The sequence below is a fragment of the Panthera pardus genome, unplaced genomic scaffold (genome assembly GCF_024362965.1).
Source record: "Panthera pardus isolate Hobbes unplaced genomic scaffold, ASM2436296v1 HiC_scaffold_27, whole genome shotgun sequence".
Classification (NCBI taxonomy): domain Eukaryota; kingdom Metazoa; phylum Chordata; class Mammalia; order Carnivora; family Felidae; genus Panthera; species Panthera pardus.
The window spans coordinates 98,563,129-98,581,331 of record NW_026526843.1 but is presented as its reverse complement, the minus strand read 5'-3'; the positions used below and the strand labels follow the sequence as shown (position 1 = coordinate 98,581,331).

Here is an 18,203-nt window from a genome sequence, read left to right as displayed (position 1 = left end):
GGTCAGCTTTACATCCCAGGGAAGAGACCACAACGGGCCATGGTTCGGCACGTACAGTCGGGTACCCTGTGTGTGGCTAGGATTCAGGCTATCTCTGTGCAGCTGAGCTGGATGTGCAGGCCGAACAGGTATGTTTTGCAGCCTCCCCTTTAAAACCTATTGTGCCCAGGGGCGCCTGCGTGGCTCAGTCGGTCAAGTGTCTGACCGCGGCTCAGATCATGATCTCGAGGTTCGTGGGTTCGAGCCCCGCATCGGGCTCTGTGCCGACAGCTCGGAGCCTGGCGCCTGCTTCGGATTCTGTGGCTCCTCCTCTCTCTTTGCCCCTCTCCCCTGCTCACGCTCTGTCTCTCTCCCTCTCCCTCTCTCAAAAAATAAATAAACAATAAAAAAAAAAAATATCCTGTCGTGCCTGTGCAGAAGCCACTCAGAGTGAAGCCATCTGGATGGAGAGTATGCCCTGGGGATTTCCAGTCCTGAGGTCTTCCTAGGTGCTCGGTGCCAATTCAGGTAATGCCGTGGCTGGCTGCTGCCTGAACGGAGGGAGTCAGGCGTACAGGTGCCGACTAGCTCTAGCCCTTATAAATTCTGTCACTGGTTCTAAGGACTCCTGGCGTAGGGGAAGGGTTTGGCTGAGGTTCAGAGGCTGTCCCCACCCCGAGACTGCAAGGCATCCCTGTAATTAGGGGAGGGACTAGAGTGATCAGGGCTGTCTTTAAGAGTGTTGGGGATTTCCCTCCCTTCCGGGTCTGGTTATCTGGCTGGATTTCCAGTCTACCCACACAGTCTTGCTTAACCCATTGATATACCTGTGGGGCAAGAGGAAAAAAAAACAAAACAAAACAATGGAACACGGCATCGGAAAATCGATGTTCGTGTCCACAGTCTGTAATGTATTTGTGGGGCCTCCCTTTTTCTCGCTGGTTAAGACTTGCTCGTGACACCTGCCCTTCTTACTTCCCGAGGGTCCTATAAAAATAAAATACGCCAATGTTAAATAAAAGGACTTGGACTTGCAAAGCGCCATTGTTATTTTAGTTCGTCACACCCCCCGTCCTTGAGGGAGGCGGCCTAAGGGTCATTTCCCATAATCACTGCAGCCTAGAGTGGATCCACGCGCAATCCCATTCCCTCTACCTCGTTCCCAGAGACAACTACTATGATGAATTCTAGACCATGTTCTTTTATATTTTTATTTTTATTTATTTTTTAAATTTTATTTAATTTTAATTTTTTTAATATGAAATTTATTGTCAGATGGGTTTCCATACAACACCCAGTGCTCATCCCAAGAGGTGCCCTCCTCAATACCCATCACCCACCCTCCCCTTTTATATTTTTATCATACATATGCACCCACCCGACACCAGGGTCCCAGACCACCCAGACCACCTTACCTCACCCCACTCCACTCCACCCCACCCCACCCCACTCCACCCCACCCCACCCCACCCCACCCCACCCCATCCCACCCCACCCCATCCCACCCTACCCTATCCCACCCCACCCCATCCCACCCTACCCCACCCCCCTCCACTCCACCCCCCCCCACTCCACCCCACCCCACCCCACCCCACCCCACTCCACCCCGCCCCCATCCTCAGAACCATTGATCAGGGGATTGGTTTGTCTTTTCTAGGGTCCCACAGAATGTCTTCTCCCTCCATTTCTGGAGATCCTGAGCTGCATACGGATGGGGCTGGGTGGGTGGAGAGACTCCTGGATACCTGTTTAAAAACTTAAAAGGTGAGAGATTTGCACACGAATCACCCAGACACCTTTATTTCTTTAGGAACCAAATAACTTTATTGAAACAAAATAACTTTATTTATTTATGGAAAACTGGAAGAAGAAACTGGAACGTTTTGCAAGCGCAATACTGCAAAATGCATGCCCGGCATGGTGACCAGGGGAAGTCACCATGCACCCTGTGGCTATGGGAAGGCAGTCCCAACTCAGTTCTTGTCGCTGTTGCCCAGGGTGAGCTTGTCAAAGAGGTACTCTGCCATGCCGGTTTCCGGGGCCCCCATCTTGCTCAGGTTGGTGATGTAGCCTCCCAACTCTTTGATGACCTTGACTTGCTCGTGCAGGTAGTTGGTCTCCAGGAAGCTGCACAGATGGGCGTCGTTCTTGTCGGTGGCCAGCTGGTGCAGGTCGAGCAGGCTCTGGTTCAGGCTCTTCTCCAGGTGAAAGGCGCACTCCATGGCGTTGAGGCCGTTCTCCCAGTTGTCACGGTCAGGCTTCATGATGTTGTGGAGGCGGATGCGGCCCCCACGCTGGTTCTGCAGCTGCATCAGCTTCTCGGCATGCTGGCTCTCCTCGTGGGACTGGCGCAGGAAGAACTTGGAGAAATTCTCCAGGGCCACGTCGGCGCGGTCGAAATAGAAGGCCATCGACAGGTACACGTAGGAGGCGTGGAGCTCCAGGTTGATCTGGCTGTTGATGGCGGCCTCGCATTCGGGGTGGTAGTTCTGGCGCACTTGAGAGGACGGCGCGGTGGCCATGGCTGGCGGCGCTGGCACCAAGGCGAAGGCGAAGGCGGCTCAGAAACGAGGGCGGCGAGGCGGAAGGCGGTGGCGGCGGGTCTCCGGCGCTTTTTCAGAGTAGCCGACCAGGCAGGCCCGGCGGCAGTCTCCGAGATGCGGCTGGAATGAGGTCCGTTACTCGGGAGGTGGGGGTTAGAATCCGTTACGAGAAGGGGCGTGGTCACGAAGGCGAGGGAGGGGCGGTGGGCGGGGCCCCGCGTTCAAGGTTCCATCCGTGCCCGAGGTCCGGGGCGCCTGCGCGCTGAGTGTCTTGAAGCCGTTAAAAAAAAAAAAAAAAAGTTATGAGAGGGAAGGAGGCAAACCCTAAGTGACTCTGAAATACTGAGAACAAACTGACGGTTGATGGGGGGGGGGGGCAGACGGGAAAGTGGGTGATGGGCATGGAGGAGGGCATCTGCTGGGATGAGCACCGAGTGTTGTCTGGAAACGAATTTGACAGTAAATCATATATAAAAAAATAAAGCCATAAATCCTAAAAAAAATAAAAATAAAAACATAACTCTTGTTAAAATATATATTTAATATATTTTAATATATTGCTGTGGTTTGTGAATATATCTCGTGAAAAAAAAAAACCACCGGATTTTTTTTTTTTACCCGTATTTGTCAAACATTCGTAAAATAACTCTTGAGATACAATTCACATACTATAAACTCGACCTTTTGAAAGTGATTAGCTACCCGGTTTATAGGCTGTTCATGGCGTTAGGCAGCCATCACCACAATCTAATTTCACAGTTTCATCACTCCAAAATGAAAATTCCGTAACCATAAGCTGTTACTCCCCAGACCTGGCTACCACTGATCTGTCTTCTGTCTCTACAGGTTTGCCTATTTGGGATATTTCAAATAAAGGGAATCCTACAGTATGTGGACTTTTGTGTCTGATTTCTGTATTTAGCAGAATGTCTCTAATCTTCCTTTTTTCATTGCTGAATAGTGTTCCATAATATGGATATGTCACATTTTCTTTATCCTTTCATCAGTTGATGGACATTTGGGTTTTTTTTTCCATTTTGTGGTTATTATGAATAGTGTTGCTATGAATATTTGTGTGCAGGTATTTGCGTAGACATATTTCTATTCTCTTGGGACTATGCCTAGGAGGGAATTGCTAGGTCATATGACAACTCTGTGTTTAATATGTTGAGGAACGGCCACATCTTTTCCAAAGCGGCTGCACCATTTTGCATTCTCACCAATGACGTGTGAAGTTTCCAACAGTGTTATTGTCTGTTACTGCAAAGTAGTATCACGTTGTGGCTTTGATTCGCGTTTCTCTAATGACTAAGCATGTTGAGCATCTTTGTATGTCCTTATTGACCGTTTGTATATCTTCTTTTTCTCTTGGCTGCTTCTTTTCTTTTTAAAAATTGCAATTCCAGTATGGCTACCATACACTGTTATATTAATTTCAGGTATACAATATAGTGATTCCATAATTCTGTGCAGTACTCAGTGCTCATCATAGGTGTACTCTTAACCCCCTTCCCCTGTTTCACCCACTTCCCCCCACCCCGCACCTCCCCATTGGTAACTATCAGTTCTCTATAGTTACAAGTCTGATTTTTGGGGTTTGTCTATATTTTTCTTTGTTCGTTTGCTTTGTTTCCTGAATTCCACACATGAGTGAAATGATATGGCATTCGTCTTCCTCTGACTGGCTTAGTGTGCTTAGCGTAATACCCTCTAGATCCATCCATGTTGTTGCGGACGGCAAGATTTCATTCTTTTTTATGGCTGAGTAATATATCATTGGCTGTTGTAGATAATGCTGCTCTAAACATGGAAACACTGGGGCTCATGTATCCCTTTGAATTCGTATTTTGGCATTCTTTGGGCAAATATCTAGTAGTGCAATTGCTGGATCATAGGGTAGTTCTGTGTTTAAGTTTTTGAGGAATCTCCAGACTATTTTCCAGAGGGGCTACCCCAGTCAGCATTCCCACCAACGATGCCAGAGGGTTCCCCTTTCTCCACATCCTCACCAACACTGGTTGTTTCTTGTGTTGTTGATTCTAGCCTTTCTGACAGGTGTGAGGTGATATCTCATTGTGGTTTTGATTTGCATGTCCCTGATGCTCAGCGATGTTGAGCGTCTTTTCCTGTTTTTGTTGGCCGTCTGTCTGTCTTCTTTAGAAAAATGTCTGTCTATGTATTCTGCCTGTTTCTTAATTGGATTATTTGGGGGTTTTTTGGTGTTGAGTTATATACCTTTATATATTTTGGATACTAACCCTTTATCAGATATGTCATTTGCAAGTATCTTCTCTCGTTTAGTAGGTTGTTTTTTAGTTTTGCTGATTGTTTCCTTTGCCCTGCTTTTTATTTCGATGTAATCCTGATTGTTTTTGTTCTGGTTTCCCTTGCCTCAAGAGACATATCAGGAAAAATGTTGCTATGCCCAACGTCAGAAAAAATTACTGCCTCTGCTCCCCTCTGGGATTTTTTTTTTTAATGTTTATTTATTTTTGAGAGAGAGAGACAGAGTGTGAGCAGGGGAGGGGCGGAGAGAGTGGGAGACACAGAATCGGAAGCAGGCTCCAGGCTCCGAGCTGTCAGCGCGGAGCCCGACGCGGGGCTCGAACTCACAGACTGTGAGGTCATGACCTGAGCTGAAGTCGGATGCCTAACCGACTAAGCCACCCAGGCGCCCCTCCCCTCTGGGATTTTTATGGTTTCAGGTGTCACATTTCAAACTTCCAGTTCTAGGGGTGCCTGGGTGGTTCAGTCGGTGAAGCATCTGAGTCCGGCTCAGGTCACGATCTTTCGGTTCGTGAGCTCCAGCCCTGCGTCGGGCTCTGTGCTGACAGCTTGGAGCCTGGAGCCTGCTTCAGAATCTGTGTCTCCCTCTCTCTCTGCCTCTCCCCCGCTAACACTCTGTCTCTCTCAGAAATGAATAAACATTAAAAAAAATTAAAAAAAGAAAAGAAATGCAAGTGAGTTGCGTTGAGCGGAATGCAACTTATCCGGGGCTCATTTTGCATCACTTGGGTGCATTTATCTCAACATTCCTTATTTCCTGCCTAGCCAAATAGGGCTCTTCTCCTTTGAATCATTGCTAACATCTTACTGGTTTTCTCATTAATTAATGAGTTCAATAAAATCTTTGACCTGTAGTATCTCATATTTGTGAGAGATTTCAGTTTCTTTTTCTTTAATTATCCTTTAACAGTCCCCACTGTCATCCCCACCCCACCGGGAACATAACAAACCCCACAGGAGCTGTCTTACTTAGTAGGGTAAGCACTTTTGGGGGGTGCTCACCAGAGCTGTGAATCCTGAAAAGTACTGGAGACCTAAAGGCATAGCATCCCTGAGTGGGATATGGAGTGAGAGCATCTCTGAGGAGAAGGAGGCCGAGTGTAACTCTGGGAAAACAGGGAGCCAAAGCAAACCAGTGGAGGAAGGTAGCACGTATAGAGAGCGGGCCACAGCAGGGACCTCATCCAGGGGACACTGGAATCCCTGCGGGGCTGAGGCTGGCCCAGGGCATGTTAGGGAGGGCAGAGAAGTAAGCATGAGCAGTAAAGGTCTGTACGGAACCAGAAGCGGCTGAGAACCAGGGGAGTGTTGAAAGCTTCCAGGCAGGGGAAGTGGTCAGCAGAGACTTGAGGGGATCTGACAGGCTGAGAGGCATGATCTGGCTAAAATTAACCCTGGAAGGAGGTAGGGACGTGAGCTTTTGCAGCCAGGAGAAAGGATCCCATCATCAGCGATTTCACGCTTCCTAAGTCACAGCCCTGAAAAGCGTGTTGGGACCCACAGATACTGAGGGTGTAGAATACTTGGGACTGGGCCATGAACTCTGTTTTCCAGAGAAGCTTCCTTCCAGCTGGTGATCAGAAGTAGGGAAGCTCTCGCGCATCGGGCTGGCTCAACCGAAGGGCATAGCAAAGTTCGGTGAGGGCTCCTGTTTGGTTGGGTACCGATGCGACGTCCAACACCCGCACGCGTTGTGTTCTGAAGAGGGGAGTGCTCCTTCTGGTCTCCACTTCTTCACTGTTCTGATGTGGGGTGGGCGGAGAGGGAGATCGCAACCTTGAGAGGCAAAGCAGAGGCCGCTCCACTTAAACACGCCTGTCGTGCGTCCCGGTGTGTGTCAGCTGATGACTGACAGTAGTTGAGCTGAACGTAAATTTGCTCTCAAGTTGTCACCTTTCGGTTTTATTCAGCGTGCTACGCATTCTCCAGTGCTTCTCCAGTGCTCTTTTCTGCCCTTCTCCGTCTTCCTCTGAGCTCTGGAGCCCGGCTTGTATGGATGGCATCCACGGGGCCCTGGCCGTCTGGCCCCTGGTTGAGCTCAGCCAATGGGCGGCACTGGCAGGAGACGGGAAGGCAGGAGGAGAGGGAGTTTGGGATACTTACTTTCTTGGCTCTCTCTCTTTAGGGAAGATCGGGAAGAGGCAAACCTATTACCTCTTTGTAGCTCCAGCTCCCCGGATGAAGTAGGGACCGTTCTCAGGAGGGGCTTTCTGCAAACATTGCTCACGTCGGAGGAATTTACCCCAAAGAACAGGTGTTCTTTGGGTCAGGTTTAATGGACAGCCTAAGAAATTCATGAGGACCCACAATCCAGTATGCAGCGCTACATTGCTTCGGCCCAGAGAATCAATGGAACACAGAGACTAAATAGAAATCAAGAAGAAATGAAGTCCCTCATCGACAACAGTCTCAAGCAACAAAACAGCAGCCCAGGTGAAGCTGCCACTCGGGATTCAGCCTCCAGTTGTGTAGCCTGTGGATTTCTCTAGCTCCTGGCCCCCTTGTTTCCTTAGGTGATTGATCTTTTGGTTACCCCTCACCCAATTAGGAGACCTGTTAGAGGGGCGCCTGGGTGGCTCAGTCGGTTAAGCGGCCGACTTCGGCTCAGGTCACGATCTCGCGGTCCGTGGGTTCGAGCCCCGCGTCGGGCTCTGAGCTGTCAGCACAGAGCCCGGAGCCTGTTTCAGATTCTGTGTCTCCCTCTCTCTGACCCTCCCCTGCTCATGCTCTGTCTCTCTCTGTCTCAAAAATAAATAAACGTTAAAAAAAAAAAAAATTAAAAAAAAAAAAAAAAAAGGAGGCCTGTTAGAGAAACAGGAAAGAGGAAGCAGAGAGAGTCATTTTCTACTTGTCGGTAGCCATGTTAAAAAGTCTGGTTGGGCGGGGGGGCGGCACAGTGGTTAAGTGGCTCCCTGAACCCTTTGATTCTTGATTTTGGCTCAGATCATGATCTTGAGGTTTGTGGGATCAAGCCCTGCGTCGGGCTCTGTGCTGAAACACAGAGCCTGCTTGGGATTCTCTCTCTCCTAGCTCCCTGACCTCCCCCCCCCCCCACTTTCTCTCTCTCTCTCCCCAAATAAATAAACAAGCATTTAAAAAACTGTTGAAAAAAAAGTCTGTTTGGGGGGCACCTGGGTGGCTCAGTCGGTGAAGCGTCCGACTTCAGCTCAGGTCGTGATCTCGCGGTTTGTGAGTTCGAGCCCCGCGTCGGGCTCTGTGCTGACAGCTGGGAGCCTGGAGCCTGCTTCGGATTCCGTGTCTCCCTGTCTCTGCCCCTCCCCCACTCATGCTCTGTGTCTCTCCGTCTCTCAATAATAAATAAACGTTAAAAAAAATTTTTTTTTAAAGTCTGGTTAGGGAAGATGTTGAGTTAGTAAGGTTTGAGGATTAACTGTTTATTTCAAGTGAACCTTTGTCCTTCCTTGCCCACCTTCTCCTGATCAGAGCTGTTTCAGACTGCTCTGCACAGCAGTGCATGGGTGGGTCCAGTGAATGTATGCAAGGGATTATAGATGCTGACTAATTAGCTACCTCTTAATCATTTACTCCCAGACAGGAAGGCGTAACCCTCAATTGCAAATAGCCAAAAGGAGATTTTAAAAGTTTTCTTTGCTTGTTATCTTTTCTAAATAGGAGATGAATAATTTTTATTTTGTGACCTTCCATTCCTTCATAGAAAACACAAGGTGTAATAGTCAGGATAGGGAAAGCTATGTTGTAGTAACAAACCAGACCTAAAAAACTCAATGGCGGAAGACAATATGTATTTTTTGCTCACATCACAGCCCGAAGCAGGTGAAGTGACTCTCTTTCGTGACTCTTCGCCAATGGTTAACTTACCAATGCAGGCTAAATTCCACCCTTTAGTTGCACCTTCCCAGAATTCTTCACTTCAAACTGCACGGAGGGAAACAAGAAGCATGGAGACCTCCCACTTACTCTTTTATTGCCCTGGACCAGAAATCATATTCACTGCAGCCCAAACCAACTTCAAGGAGGCTGGGAAATGTAGGGAAAACATGTAGTATCCAGTGAGCAAAATTTTCTGCCATGCATGTTGTATCCATTTTTCTTATTTTATTTTTTAATGTTCATTTATTTTATTTTGAGAAAGGGGGGGGGTAGTAAGAGAGGGAGAGAGAGAATCCTAAGCAGGGCTTGATCCCACAAACCGCGAGATTGTGACCTGAGCCGAAACCAAGAGTCGGACACTTAACCGACTGAGCCACCCAGGCACCCCTCTCTTATTTAAAAAAAAAAATTATTTAGAACTCACATTGTTGGCCAGTGTTATTTATGTACTTATTCGAGTGTGACTGTAGCAAGAATTCTTCTGAAAAACATTTACCAGCGTGTGTGTATGTGTGTGTGTTAGCGTACTAAGTAATAACAACTTGTGTGGTCCCATTTCTATATAATTGCTTCTGTGATGTTTTGCATCGCAGGTCCTAGCTTGACATTCACACTCAGATTCAACCCCATGTCCTACCTAAAATCTCTTCTGTCTGAAGTGAACACAGACTTCTCTGAAGATCTATCGGGTTTGGTGCCCACGCAATCAGCATGGCAGTCAATCACGGACCACCCCTCGTTGGCTTGTCTTCAATTGCGCTGAACTTTTTTTTTTTTTTTAAACGTTTATTTATTTTTGAGACAGAGAGAGACAGATCATGAACGGGGGAGGGGCAGAGAGAGAGGGAGACACAGAATCTGAAACAGGCTCCAGGCTCTGAGCTGTCAGCACAGAGCCCGACGCGGGGCTCGAACTCACGGACCGTGAGATCGTGACCTGAGCCGAAGTCGGACGCTCAACCGACTGAGCCACCCAGGCGCCCCAATTGCGCTGAACTCTTAATCCTCTCCTTTTCTGTTGTGTCCCTTTGGTGCAGCGTCGTCCTGACTTATAACCTGTCGGAGGGCAGATGCCCTTTCTTCACCTCCAGAGCACCCAACAAGACAGAATAGCACAGGCCAGGTGCTCAAAGACCATGGGCTGATTTAATCTGATTTAATAGGATTGATACAGTCAGCAAATGTGTATTAAGCTTCTAAGTGCCATGTTCTAGGATCTGTGCAAAGAATTGTGGGTAGAGAGATTATTAAAACATAGTGACTGTCCTTAAGGGGCTTTCAGAATTTTAAAGATAGAACGAACTCAAACCAACAGAATGTGGTAGCTAGTCTCCAAACATGGCTCCGACGGTTCCTTCCCTCCCAGTTCCAGAGCGCTGCTCCTCATTTAGAGTTGGCACTTATTTTTGCTGCCAGTGACTACCTTGGCCGATGGAACGTGTCGGAAGCAGCATTCTGGGACTTCCAAGAGGATGGCGAGAATTGTCTTCTTTCCGCTCAGAAGTTTCGCCCTCCTCCTCTGAATTCCAGTCTCCCTCTGAATCCAGCCACCATGTCGTGAAAAGACCAAACCACGTGAAGCGGCAACAAGGAGGGGAAAAGAGGCTGAGTTCCCGGCCAACGGCCAACCTCAGCTGGCAGCCATGAGCGAGACATTTTAGATATTCAGATGACCACGGCCCCAGCTGAATAATAATGATAATAATAATTATAAAATGAATAATAATAATAAAATGGTTGTCGTTTTAAACCACTATGTTTCGCCAGCGACGGGGGTTGAGTTGTAGCCGAAGAGAACTGAAACCCAGGGTCAGAAATATATGGGTCAGTATAATGGCTCCACACAGGAAGGAAAAGGATGAAGGAAGTTCAGGAATGCCCTCCGAGAGGTGATGTTTGAGCTGATGAGTAAAAACACCCCAGCAGAACTGAAGGTTCTTTTCAGAACAGAAGAATGTCCAAATCGGATTTTTGTCTCCGACTGCTCTGGCATGAGTGAGAGGTATTTCAGAGGGCCGTGGCACTAAGGGGAGGACAGCCAGGCATCTTCCGTAGGGACTCGGGGTCGGGGGTAGGGGGGAGGGGAGGCACGGGGTGGCACAGAGGCGAGGGAAATGGAGAGGAAGGACGGGACACGAATGTCACTGAGGTGGAAAATCAATAGCCCTTGAAGATGGACGCAGGTAACGAGGGAAAGAGAGGAATCGGACGCCCAGCCGTCAGGCTTTGGCTCTCCATTCTCGACCTGGGCGAATGCCGGAGACCAAGGAGGAGGGCGAAGAAGGTGGCGACCTGGGTTTTAACCGAGCTCTGCGAGATCTGGGACATCCAAGGGGCACTGGAGGACGGCGGCCGCTGGGTTCGAAGCTCAGGCGAGGGGGCTAAATTAAGATAATAAACTTAAAAAAAAAAAAGTTGTCCGGGACCTGTGCCGAAGTGAAGCTCCCTCGTGGGTATTTATCCTGTTGTAAAGTAGTCGTGTTTTAGAGAAGATCGTCTATGAAAGGTAGCATGTCAGTGGCCGGGACCCTGGAGAGGTGACGTAACCAGCGAGAGGAGGGCGAGGACTCATTTTTTCCGTTAGCAACGATGGGCTGTGGAAAGCTGTAGGCATTGCTTATCCAGGCTCCTTTGTGGCTAATTTGACCGAATTTGTCCCGAGACCGCAATCGTGGGTGTGGTTTGTGGCTGCAAAGGGTTTTCTCTGTGTGAAGCTAACTGACCCACCTGGACTGGCGCTCCGCCGTGGCCTCATTAGGCCCACTCTCCAGACACCTGAGCCGTCTCCCCCCTAAGGCCACTTGCAATGCCAGTCACCCTAATCCTGACGCATCTAAAGGTGCACAGCACGGGGACGTTACTTTGATGTTTTAGAAAAGGCCTGAGAGCTCATCACAGTTTTGTGAGTCCAAAGAACCCAACGTTGTCACCATGTGGTACTTAAGTAGGTGATTATTTAGAAGCCAAATGGAAGCTTCTAGGCGGGTGTCTGGAGCTCAGGAACAGAGAGAATGGCAGGCTTCCTGGGCTCTGCTGGGGGAGAAGCAAGTACCCCGTCCCCGTTGCTGTGTATGTGAAGAGCCTGGTTTGACCCCAGCAGGTACATCGTGGCAGATCCGTGTGCATGTTATAAATGGGCCTTGACTACTTTTGTTTTTAGATGTTTATTTATTTTTGAAAGACAGGGACGGACAGGGTGGGAGCGGGGAAGGGACCGAGAGAGAGGGAGACACAGAATCCAAAGCGGGCTCCGGGCTCCGAGCTGTCAGCACAGAGCCCCACGCGGGGCTCCAACTCAGGAACCATGAGGTCATGACCTGAGCCAAAGTCGGACGCTTCACCGACTGAGCCACCCAGGCGCCCTGGAATTTGACTGCTTTTAACGAGTCCTGAGAAGAGCACCGCAGGCATTCGATCTGAATCTGGACCAGGCTGTTTGCTTATTCGTTTCTATTTCTGTACAATCTACCCTGGGACCATCTTCAATGATGTTGTTAAGTTGCTCATTTTTCTTCCCCCTGGCCGTGCCTATCCCATACAGGAATCCCAGTAAATTCACTTAATCCGATTACTTCACGTGATTGTATTTTCCCAAACGTCAAGGCTTACTTACGAGCAAAAACAGACCTGATTTTCGAGCTGGGGCCTCCAGGTCACGGAAAGCCCAGGCCCAGTGCTAGTGTCTCTCTCCTCTTTCTAGTCCCGACCAGGGATGTGTCATCAGGCAGCGTGAGCTACACCCTCGATCTCAGCGTGGTAACTCGATACGAGCTTAATTCTCGCTCAGGACCAGTGAGGCCAGAGAAGTGCCTGGGACACAAAACGTAAGGAGGCGCCTACCGTCAGGGTCCTGAAAGCACAGGGTCTTGCTTTTGCTGGGTCTCCGTGGCGCGTCAGTGACCAGGACCTGCTCGTTACTGCCACGCAGAGATCCAGACTGATGACGGCGGTGTCACCGCAGTGGTGGAACAAAAACATGGCGGATTGCACAGGGGCCGTTAGAGTGACACGTGTCACTTGTGGTTACGTTTCATTGGCCAAAGACCATCACGTGCTCTGGTTTCCGAGGCGACAGAGAAATGCCACCTCATCACATGCCTGGGGAGGGGTGACCCGAGAGCATTTGGCGAACACTCCAAACGGTTTCCGTAGTTTTATTTCCCAAGTTCTCTAGCATAGAGGCCACCGGCACCCTGAGCTCCTTGCCCTGGGCCCGTAGCTCTCCGGACTTGCCCCCCGGGAGTGTCATGAATTCCCGGGGTAGGTAGCTGATCGGGACTGGATGCACAGGGAGGCCCGGTAGGGGGATAGGCTGTGCACCTTGGTGTCGTCCGCTCTGCCGAGGAAGGCGTTCGCAATGTGCCAGGACAGCAGCGGCCCCGGCGCCGAGCTCTTCCCTTGTCGCGGTGCCACGTGCATAGGCTCTAGTTCCCAAGGCTTGTCACACCTCAGCTGAAGAGAGGGCACCGCTCCTCTCTCTCTCTGCCTCTTCATCTCTCGTGCGATCTCTTTTTCATTGCTTATTTATTCAGCTCACGGACCCTTTGGGATCTATTCTGCAAAGAAGTTATTATCCTAAAGAGAGCTGCTATCTGTCCCACTTGAGGGAAGTGAAGGTCAGTCCACGGGCGTGACGTAGGAGTAGACACAGCCAGACAGAAAGGACAAAATATAAAATAACGAGGGAAGACCAAAGCCACGGGACCCTGCCTTTGCCTTTTTATCGTTATCTTTTCCTCTTCGTTAAACGCAAAGTAAAGCATAGTTGTGAAGCAAAAGAAAAAAAAATCTTGTATTTTGTAGGAAACCTTTTTCCAGAAAGTTTGAAGGTTTTTTTTTTTTTTTTCTTCATAATTAATCCATTCTCGGCCGATACCGCGACTCCCAGGTTGGGCACACCCGTTTTATAGATGAGTACTCGGGAGCGCTGGCCGGTGAAGGTGCAAAGTCGTTTCAGGATGGCTGTCTTTTAGGGTTTACAACTTAGCCTTCGGCTTTCCTGTGGCAATAAATCCATGGGTTTCATTTCAGCGGTGAATTTGAACGTGGTTTTGGGTGGAAGAGGCAATACGTGGAAAGTGCGATTTCAGCCCGTTTCGGTCAGAGTAGTGATCAGTTACCCGTCATATATGTGGTTGAATATTCGCGTTGAGATTTAGAGGGAAAGGGGCAATGGAAGATGGAAGGTAGCTCAGTTCTACTGAATATAGTGTGATGGCAACTTTTCAGAGCCCTTTGCTTCTGAAACGCCAAGTGTATGCTTACCCAGGCAGAGTGGGAGTTGAGTGTGGCCGTACATCTGCGCCTACATCCGGGTTGACCGGGAAGGGCTTGGGCTGACATTTTTCTACTTCCAGCTTTCGGGCTCCCCAGATTTTCAAGGTAACAGTCCAGTGTGTCAACAACGAGATGCTATTTTAGCTTTATTTTTTTGTATGTTTATTTATTTTTGAGAGCGAGCGAGCGTGCATGAGAGAGCGGGGGAGGGGCAGAGCGAGAGGGAGACAGGGGATCCGAAGTGGGCTCTGTGCTGGCAGGCTGACAGCCGGATGCGGGGCTCGAACTCCTGAACTGAGAGATCATAACCTGAGCTGAAGTCGGGTGCTCAGCCGACTGAGCCACCTAGGGTGCCCCCTATTTTAGCGTTAGAATTTTTAAAACACAACGCCAAGTATTGGTGAGTAAGCGGTGAGGACGTGAAGTGGTACAACCGCTTTGGCAAATGGTATGGCAGTTTCTTATAAAGTTACGTGGGGACCTACCCCACGACCCAGAAATTCTACTCCTAAGTATGTAGGATGTGAAATAGAACCACACGTACACTGGAAGGACCGTAGGGGGAGCCTAGGTGGCTCGGTCAGTTAAGTGTCTGACTTTTTTTTCTTTCTTACGTTTATTTATTGATTTTGACAGAAAGAGAGAGACGGAGCAAGAGCAGGGGAGGCAGAGAGAGAGAGAGAGAGAGAGAGAGAGAATCCCAAGCAGGCTCTGCACTGTCAGCACAGAGCCCAATGTGGGGCTTGAACCCACAAACCGTGAGATCATGACCTGAGCAGAAACCAAGAGTTGGACGCTTAAATGACTGAGCCACCCAAGCGCCCCAAGCATCGGATTCCTGACTTTGGCCCGGGCCGTGATCTCCCCGTTTGGGAGTTCGAGCCTGATATCAGGCTCTGCCCTGACAGCACGGAACCTGCTTGGGATTCTCTCTCTCCCGCTCTCTCTGCCCCTCCCCAGCTTGTGCTCTCTCTCTCTCTCTCAATATAGATAAAAATAAACTTAAAAAAAAAAAAAAAAGAAAGCAGTAATATCTAAGAAAACCAAGAATGATAAAAGAATGTTCATGGCAGCTTCATTCATAATATCCTCACCCCGGACATAACTCAAATGTCCATCAGTAAGTGAATGGATAAGTAAATTGTGGTATATTCATACAGTTACATAGTACTGAACGATAAAAAGGAACGAGCCACAGATGCGCTCAACAATACGTATGACTCTCTAACAGACTGTGTTGAGCAAAAGAAGTCTAAGACACGCAAAATACTAGATATTTCGACTTAGGTGACGTTCAGGAGCTGGCCAAACTAAGCTATGGCTATAAAAGTTAGGAAGTGGTTGTCTTTGGCAGGGGGGTTGACTAGCAAGGAGCGTAAGAGAACTTTCCAGGATGAGGGAAACATTCATCGATTTAATGAGGATGGTAGTTACTGTGGTGTTAAAGCCTCATCAAGCTGTATATTTAAAATCTGTCCTTTTACGGTATGTAAATTATGCTTTGATTAAAAAAAAATACAAGATCAATTCAAGGTATCAGATTTCAGGGACCCCCGACCTAACTTGTACTCCCTGCAGTTGTTGCTGCTTATTTCCCTCAGGGAATATTGCAGAAATGTTGAAGAGGTAGGTCCTAGACCCTAGACCCTAGACCAGATCGCTCTCTGGTCAATTGAGTCAGAGGAAATCGATTTTCACTGTCCCAACTTTACTTTCTTCCAGGAGGAGCGTGAGAGCGAGAGTGGGGTTTGACTCACCACGCGGGGTTGGCCGGCCTTGACTTCGCTCATCTCCTGTTAACAGCTCATGGTCAAAATAGTGGCAGGGCACAGTTACAGAAAAGCTCCCTCTTCCTCTGCTCAGGCTCAATAGAAATCCTTGATGTCGCGAAAGATTAAAGCCAAACCGCCGGTCCTCCAGGGGTTGAGAATGGAATGCACTACGGTCCTTGGTCTTCCCGCGTGTCAAGCGTGGTTCTGGCAGGTGAAAGGAGCTGCGTCAGGTACGGAAAGCTGCGGTGACTGCAGACAGACATGTGCAGAAAGAGGACAGAAGGGAAGCAAGGGTGACCAGTATGTTCCCTTTGAACGCCACAAAGGATCGCATTATAAGCTTGCAGAGGCGCTGGATCGCTATCTAGTCTGCATTGACTGAAATGTGAAACTTCCACGCGAAGAGGAGGAAAAATCCCCCCACCGTCTGATATTCTGCCTTGGAACGCTGTTAAGAACTACGTCTTTTTGGGGCGCCTGGGTGGCTCAGTCGGTTAAGCGTCCGACTTCAGCTCAGGTCACGATCTCGCAGTCCGCGAGTTCGAGCCCCGTGTCGGGCTCTGGGCTGATGGCTCAGAGCCTGGAGCCTGCTTCCGGTTCTGTGTTTCCCTCTCTCTCTGCCCCTCCCCCGTTCATGCTGTGTCTCTCTCTGTCTCAAAAATAAATAAACTTTAAAAAAAAAAACAACAACAAGAACTACGTCTTTTTTTTGTTTTTCTTTCCTCCCTTCGTGCTTTCTAACTTTCTGAAAATGAACAACCACCGTTATGACCTGTTGTCTTTTTATATCGTGTTAAGTATTTACATTTTTATGTATTTGCAACCATGAATGAGATACATATAAAAAAGGTGAATGCCATAGGTGCTGAAAAGAAGTCTAGGCAGTTATTTATAGCAAAGAGATTTTGAAAAATGAACCTGTTTTTTTGTACCACAAACCTTCCCCTTGACTATTAGAGCAAGTGTGAAAACCAGTGGGTTTATTTTATTTTATTATTTTTTTAAAGTTCATTTCTTTATTTTGAGAAAGAGGGAGAGAGGGAGTGAGGGAGGGGCAGAGAGCGAGGTATTGAGAATTCCCAAGCCGGGATCCCAAGGCTGGGCTCGACTCAGGGCTCGACTCAGGGCTCGAACTCACAAACTGTAAGGTCATGACCGGAGGCGAAATCAAGAGTCAGATGCTTAATGGACCGAGCCACCGAGGCACCCCATCTGTGGGTTCCTTTTAAAAGTTCACTTATGGGAGCCTGGGTGGCTCAGTCTGGTAAGCATCTGACTTTGGCTCAGGTCATGATCTGATGGTCGTGAGTTCGAGTCCTGCTTTGGGTGAACATGAGTCCCGCTCTGGGTGAGCCCCACCTCTCTCTCCCTCTTGCTCTCTTTCTCTCTCTGCCCCTTGTGGAATTCTCTCTCTCTCTCTCTCCCTCTGTCTCTCTCTCTCTCTCTGCCCTTTGCTCATTTGCACCCTTTCTCTGTCTCTGTCTCTCTCTCTCAAAAAACCGATTCATTTGAAGTTTGATTTGGTCTGGCTTTCGTTTTGTGACATCATTGACCCCCAAGAGATTGCACCCACCCGGTATTCATGCCCTTGGATATTCCCCACCCCCAACGTTGCCTCTGGGGTTGGCCTGTGACTACATGCGGCCAGTGGGAAACTCGCAAGTGCGATGCACGCAGAGGCTTGATAAGCATTTACACACTGGGGCTTGTCCTCTTATAAAGCTTGCTCTTAGAACCCGGCCACCAAGCTGTGAGAAAGTCCAAGTGGCCACCTGGAGAGTCTTAGGTGGACGACAACAAAGGCCCCCGGCCAACAGTTAGCCCCAACTTGCCGGCTCTGTGAATGGGGCCACCGTGGAAATGGATCCTCCAACCCCCGGTGGAGCCCCCCCAGCTGATTCCACACGGAACAGAGATGAGCTTTCCCCATCAAGTCCTGGCCAAATTGCAGATGTGTGAGTCAGTGAATGGTGGTGGTTGTTTTGAGCCGTTGAGTTTTGGGGTACCTTGTTACGTACGCGTGAAATGGTACCTAAGCTATTTTATGTATGGATTGTATCTAGTTGTCTATCAACTCCTAAATTTAAGTTGGCGTGAAGATCGTAACTGTTTCGTAGTTCAGGAACTCTGGGTCGAGGGAGGTTCCGAGACTGCATCCTGGTTTAGCAGAACGGTATGCAAGTCCCTTATTCTATCGATTCTCCACCCACCAGCCCGCGTGATCTTTTAAAAATCAGTGCGATTGGGTCACTACATTGCTTATATCCTTCGGCGCTTTCCTCTGCACCTGTAAGGAAAACCGAATTCCTTATTCCAGTTTGCAGGTCCCTCTGGCCTGTGCTCGATTCCCCTTCGTTCTCGTCTCGTGCCACCCTCCCTCCACTCCACCACTTGCACAGTCCAGCCTCACACGTGGCCTTCCAAGTCCCTGAGCATGCCAAGCTGGTGCCCACCTTTGCATCTTTTTACCCACGTTAGATGTTCTTCCTGCCTG

The 18,203-nt window shown here is 48.9% G+C and overlaps 1 protein-coding gene and 1 long non-coding RNA gene across 2 annotated transcripts; one reads left to right on the top strand and one right to left on the bottom strand.

Annotated features, from left to right (window-relative positions):
- Positions 1-331: 331 nt before the first annotated feature.
- Positions 332-16,346, top strand: LOC128773849 (uncharacterized). Its single transcript, XR_008418306.1, has 3 exons — positions 332-507; positions 1,637-1,743; positions 15,660-16,346. It is a non-coding gene; the product is annotated as an uncharacterized LOC128773849 (long non-coding RNA).
- On the bottom strand, positions 1,801-2,667 carry LOC128773848 (ferritin heavy chain-like). The gene has a single exon (XM_053891728.1). The coding sequence runs from the start codon at positions 2,499-2,501 to the stop codon at positions 1,953-1,955; it is 549 nt and encodes a 182-aa protein (XP_053747703.1). The 5' UTR covers positions 2,502-2,667; the 3' UTR covers positions 1,801-1,952.
- Positions 16,347-18,203: the final 1,857 nt, after the last annotated feature.

Bases quoted from the DNA above. Each gene is read 5' to 3' on its own strand.
- LOC128773848 (XM_053891728.1), bottom strand. From the start codon at position 2,501: ATGGCCACCGCGCCGTCCTCTCAAGTGCGCCAGAACTACCACCCCGAA.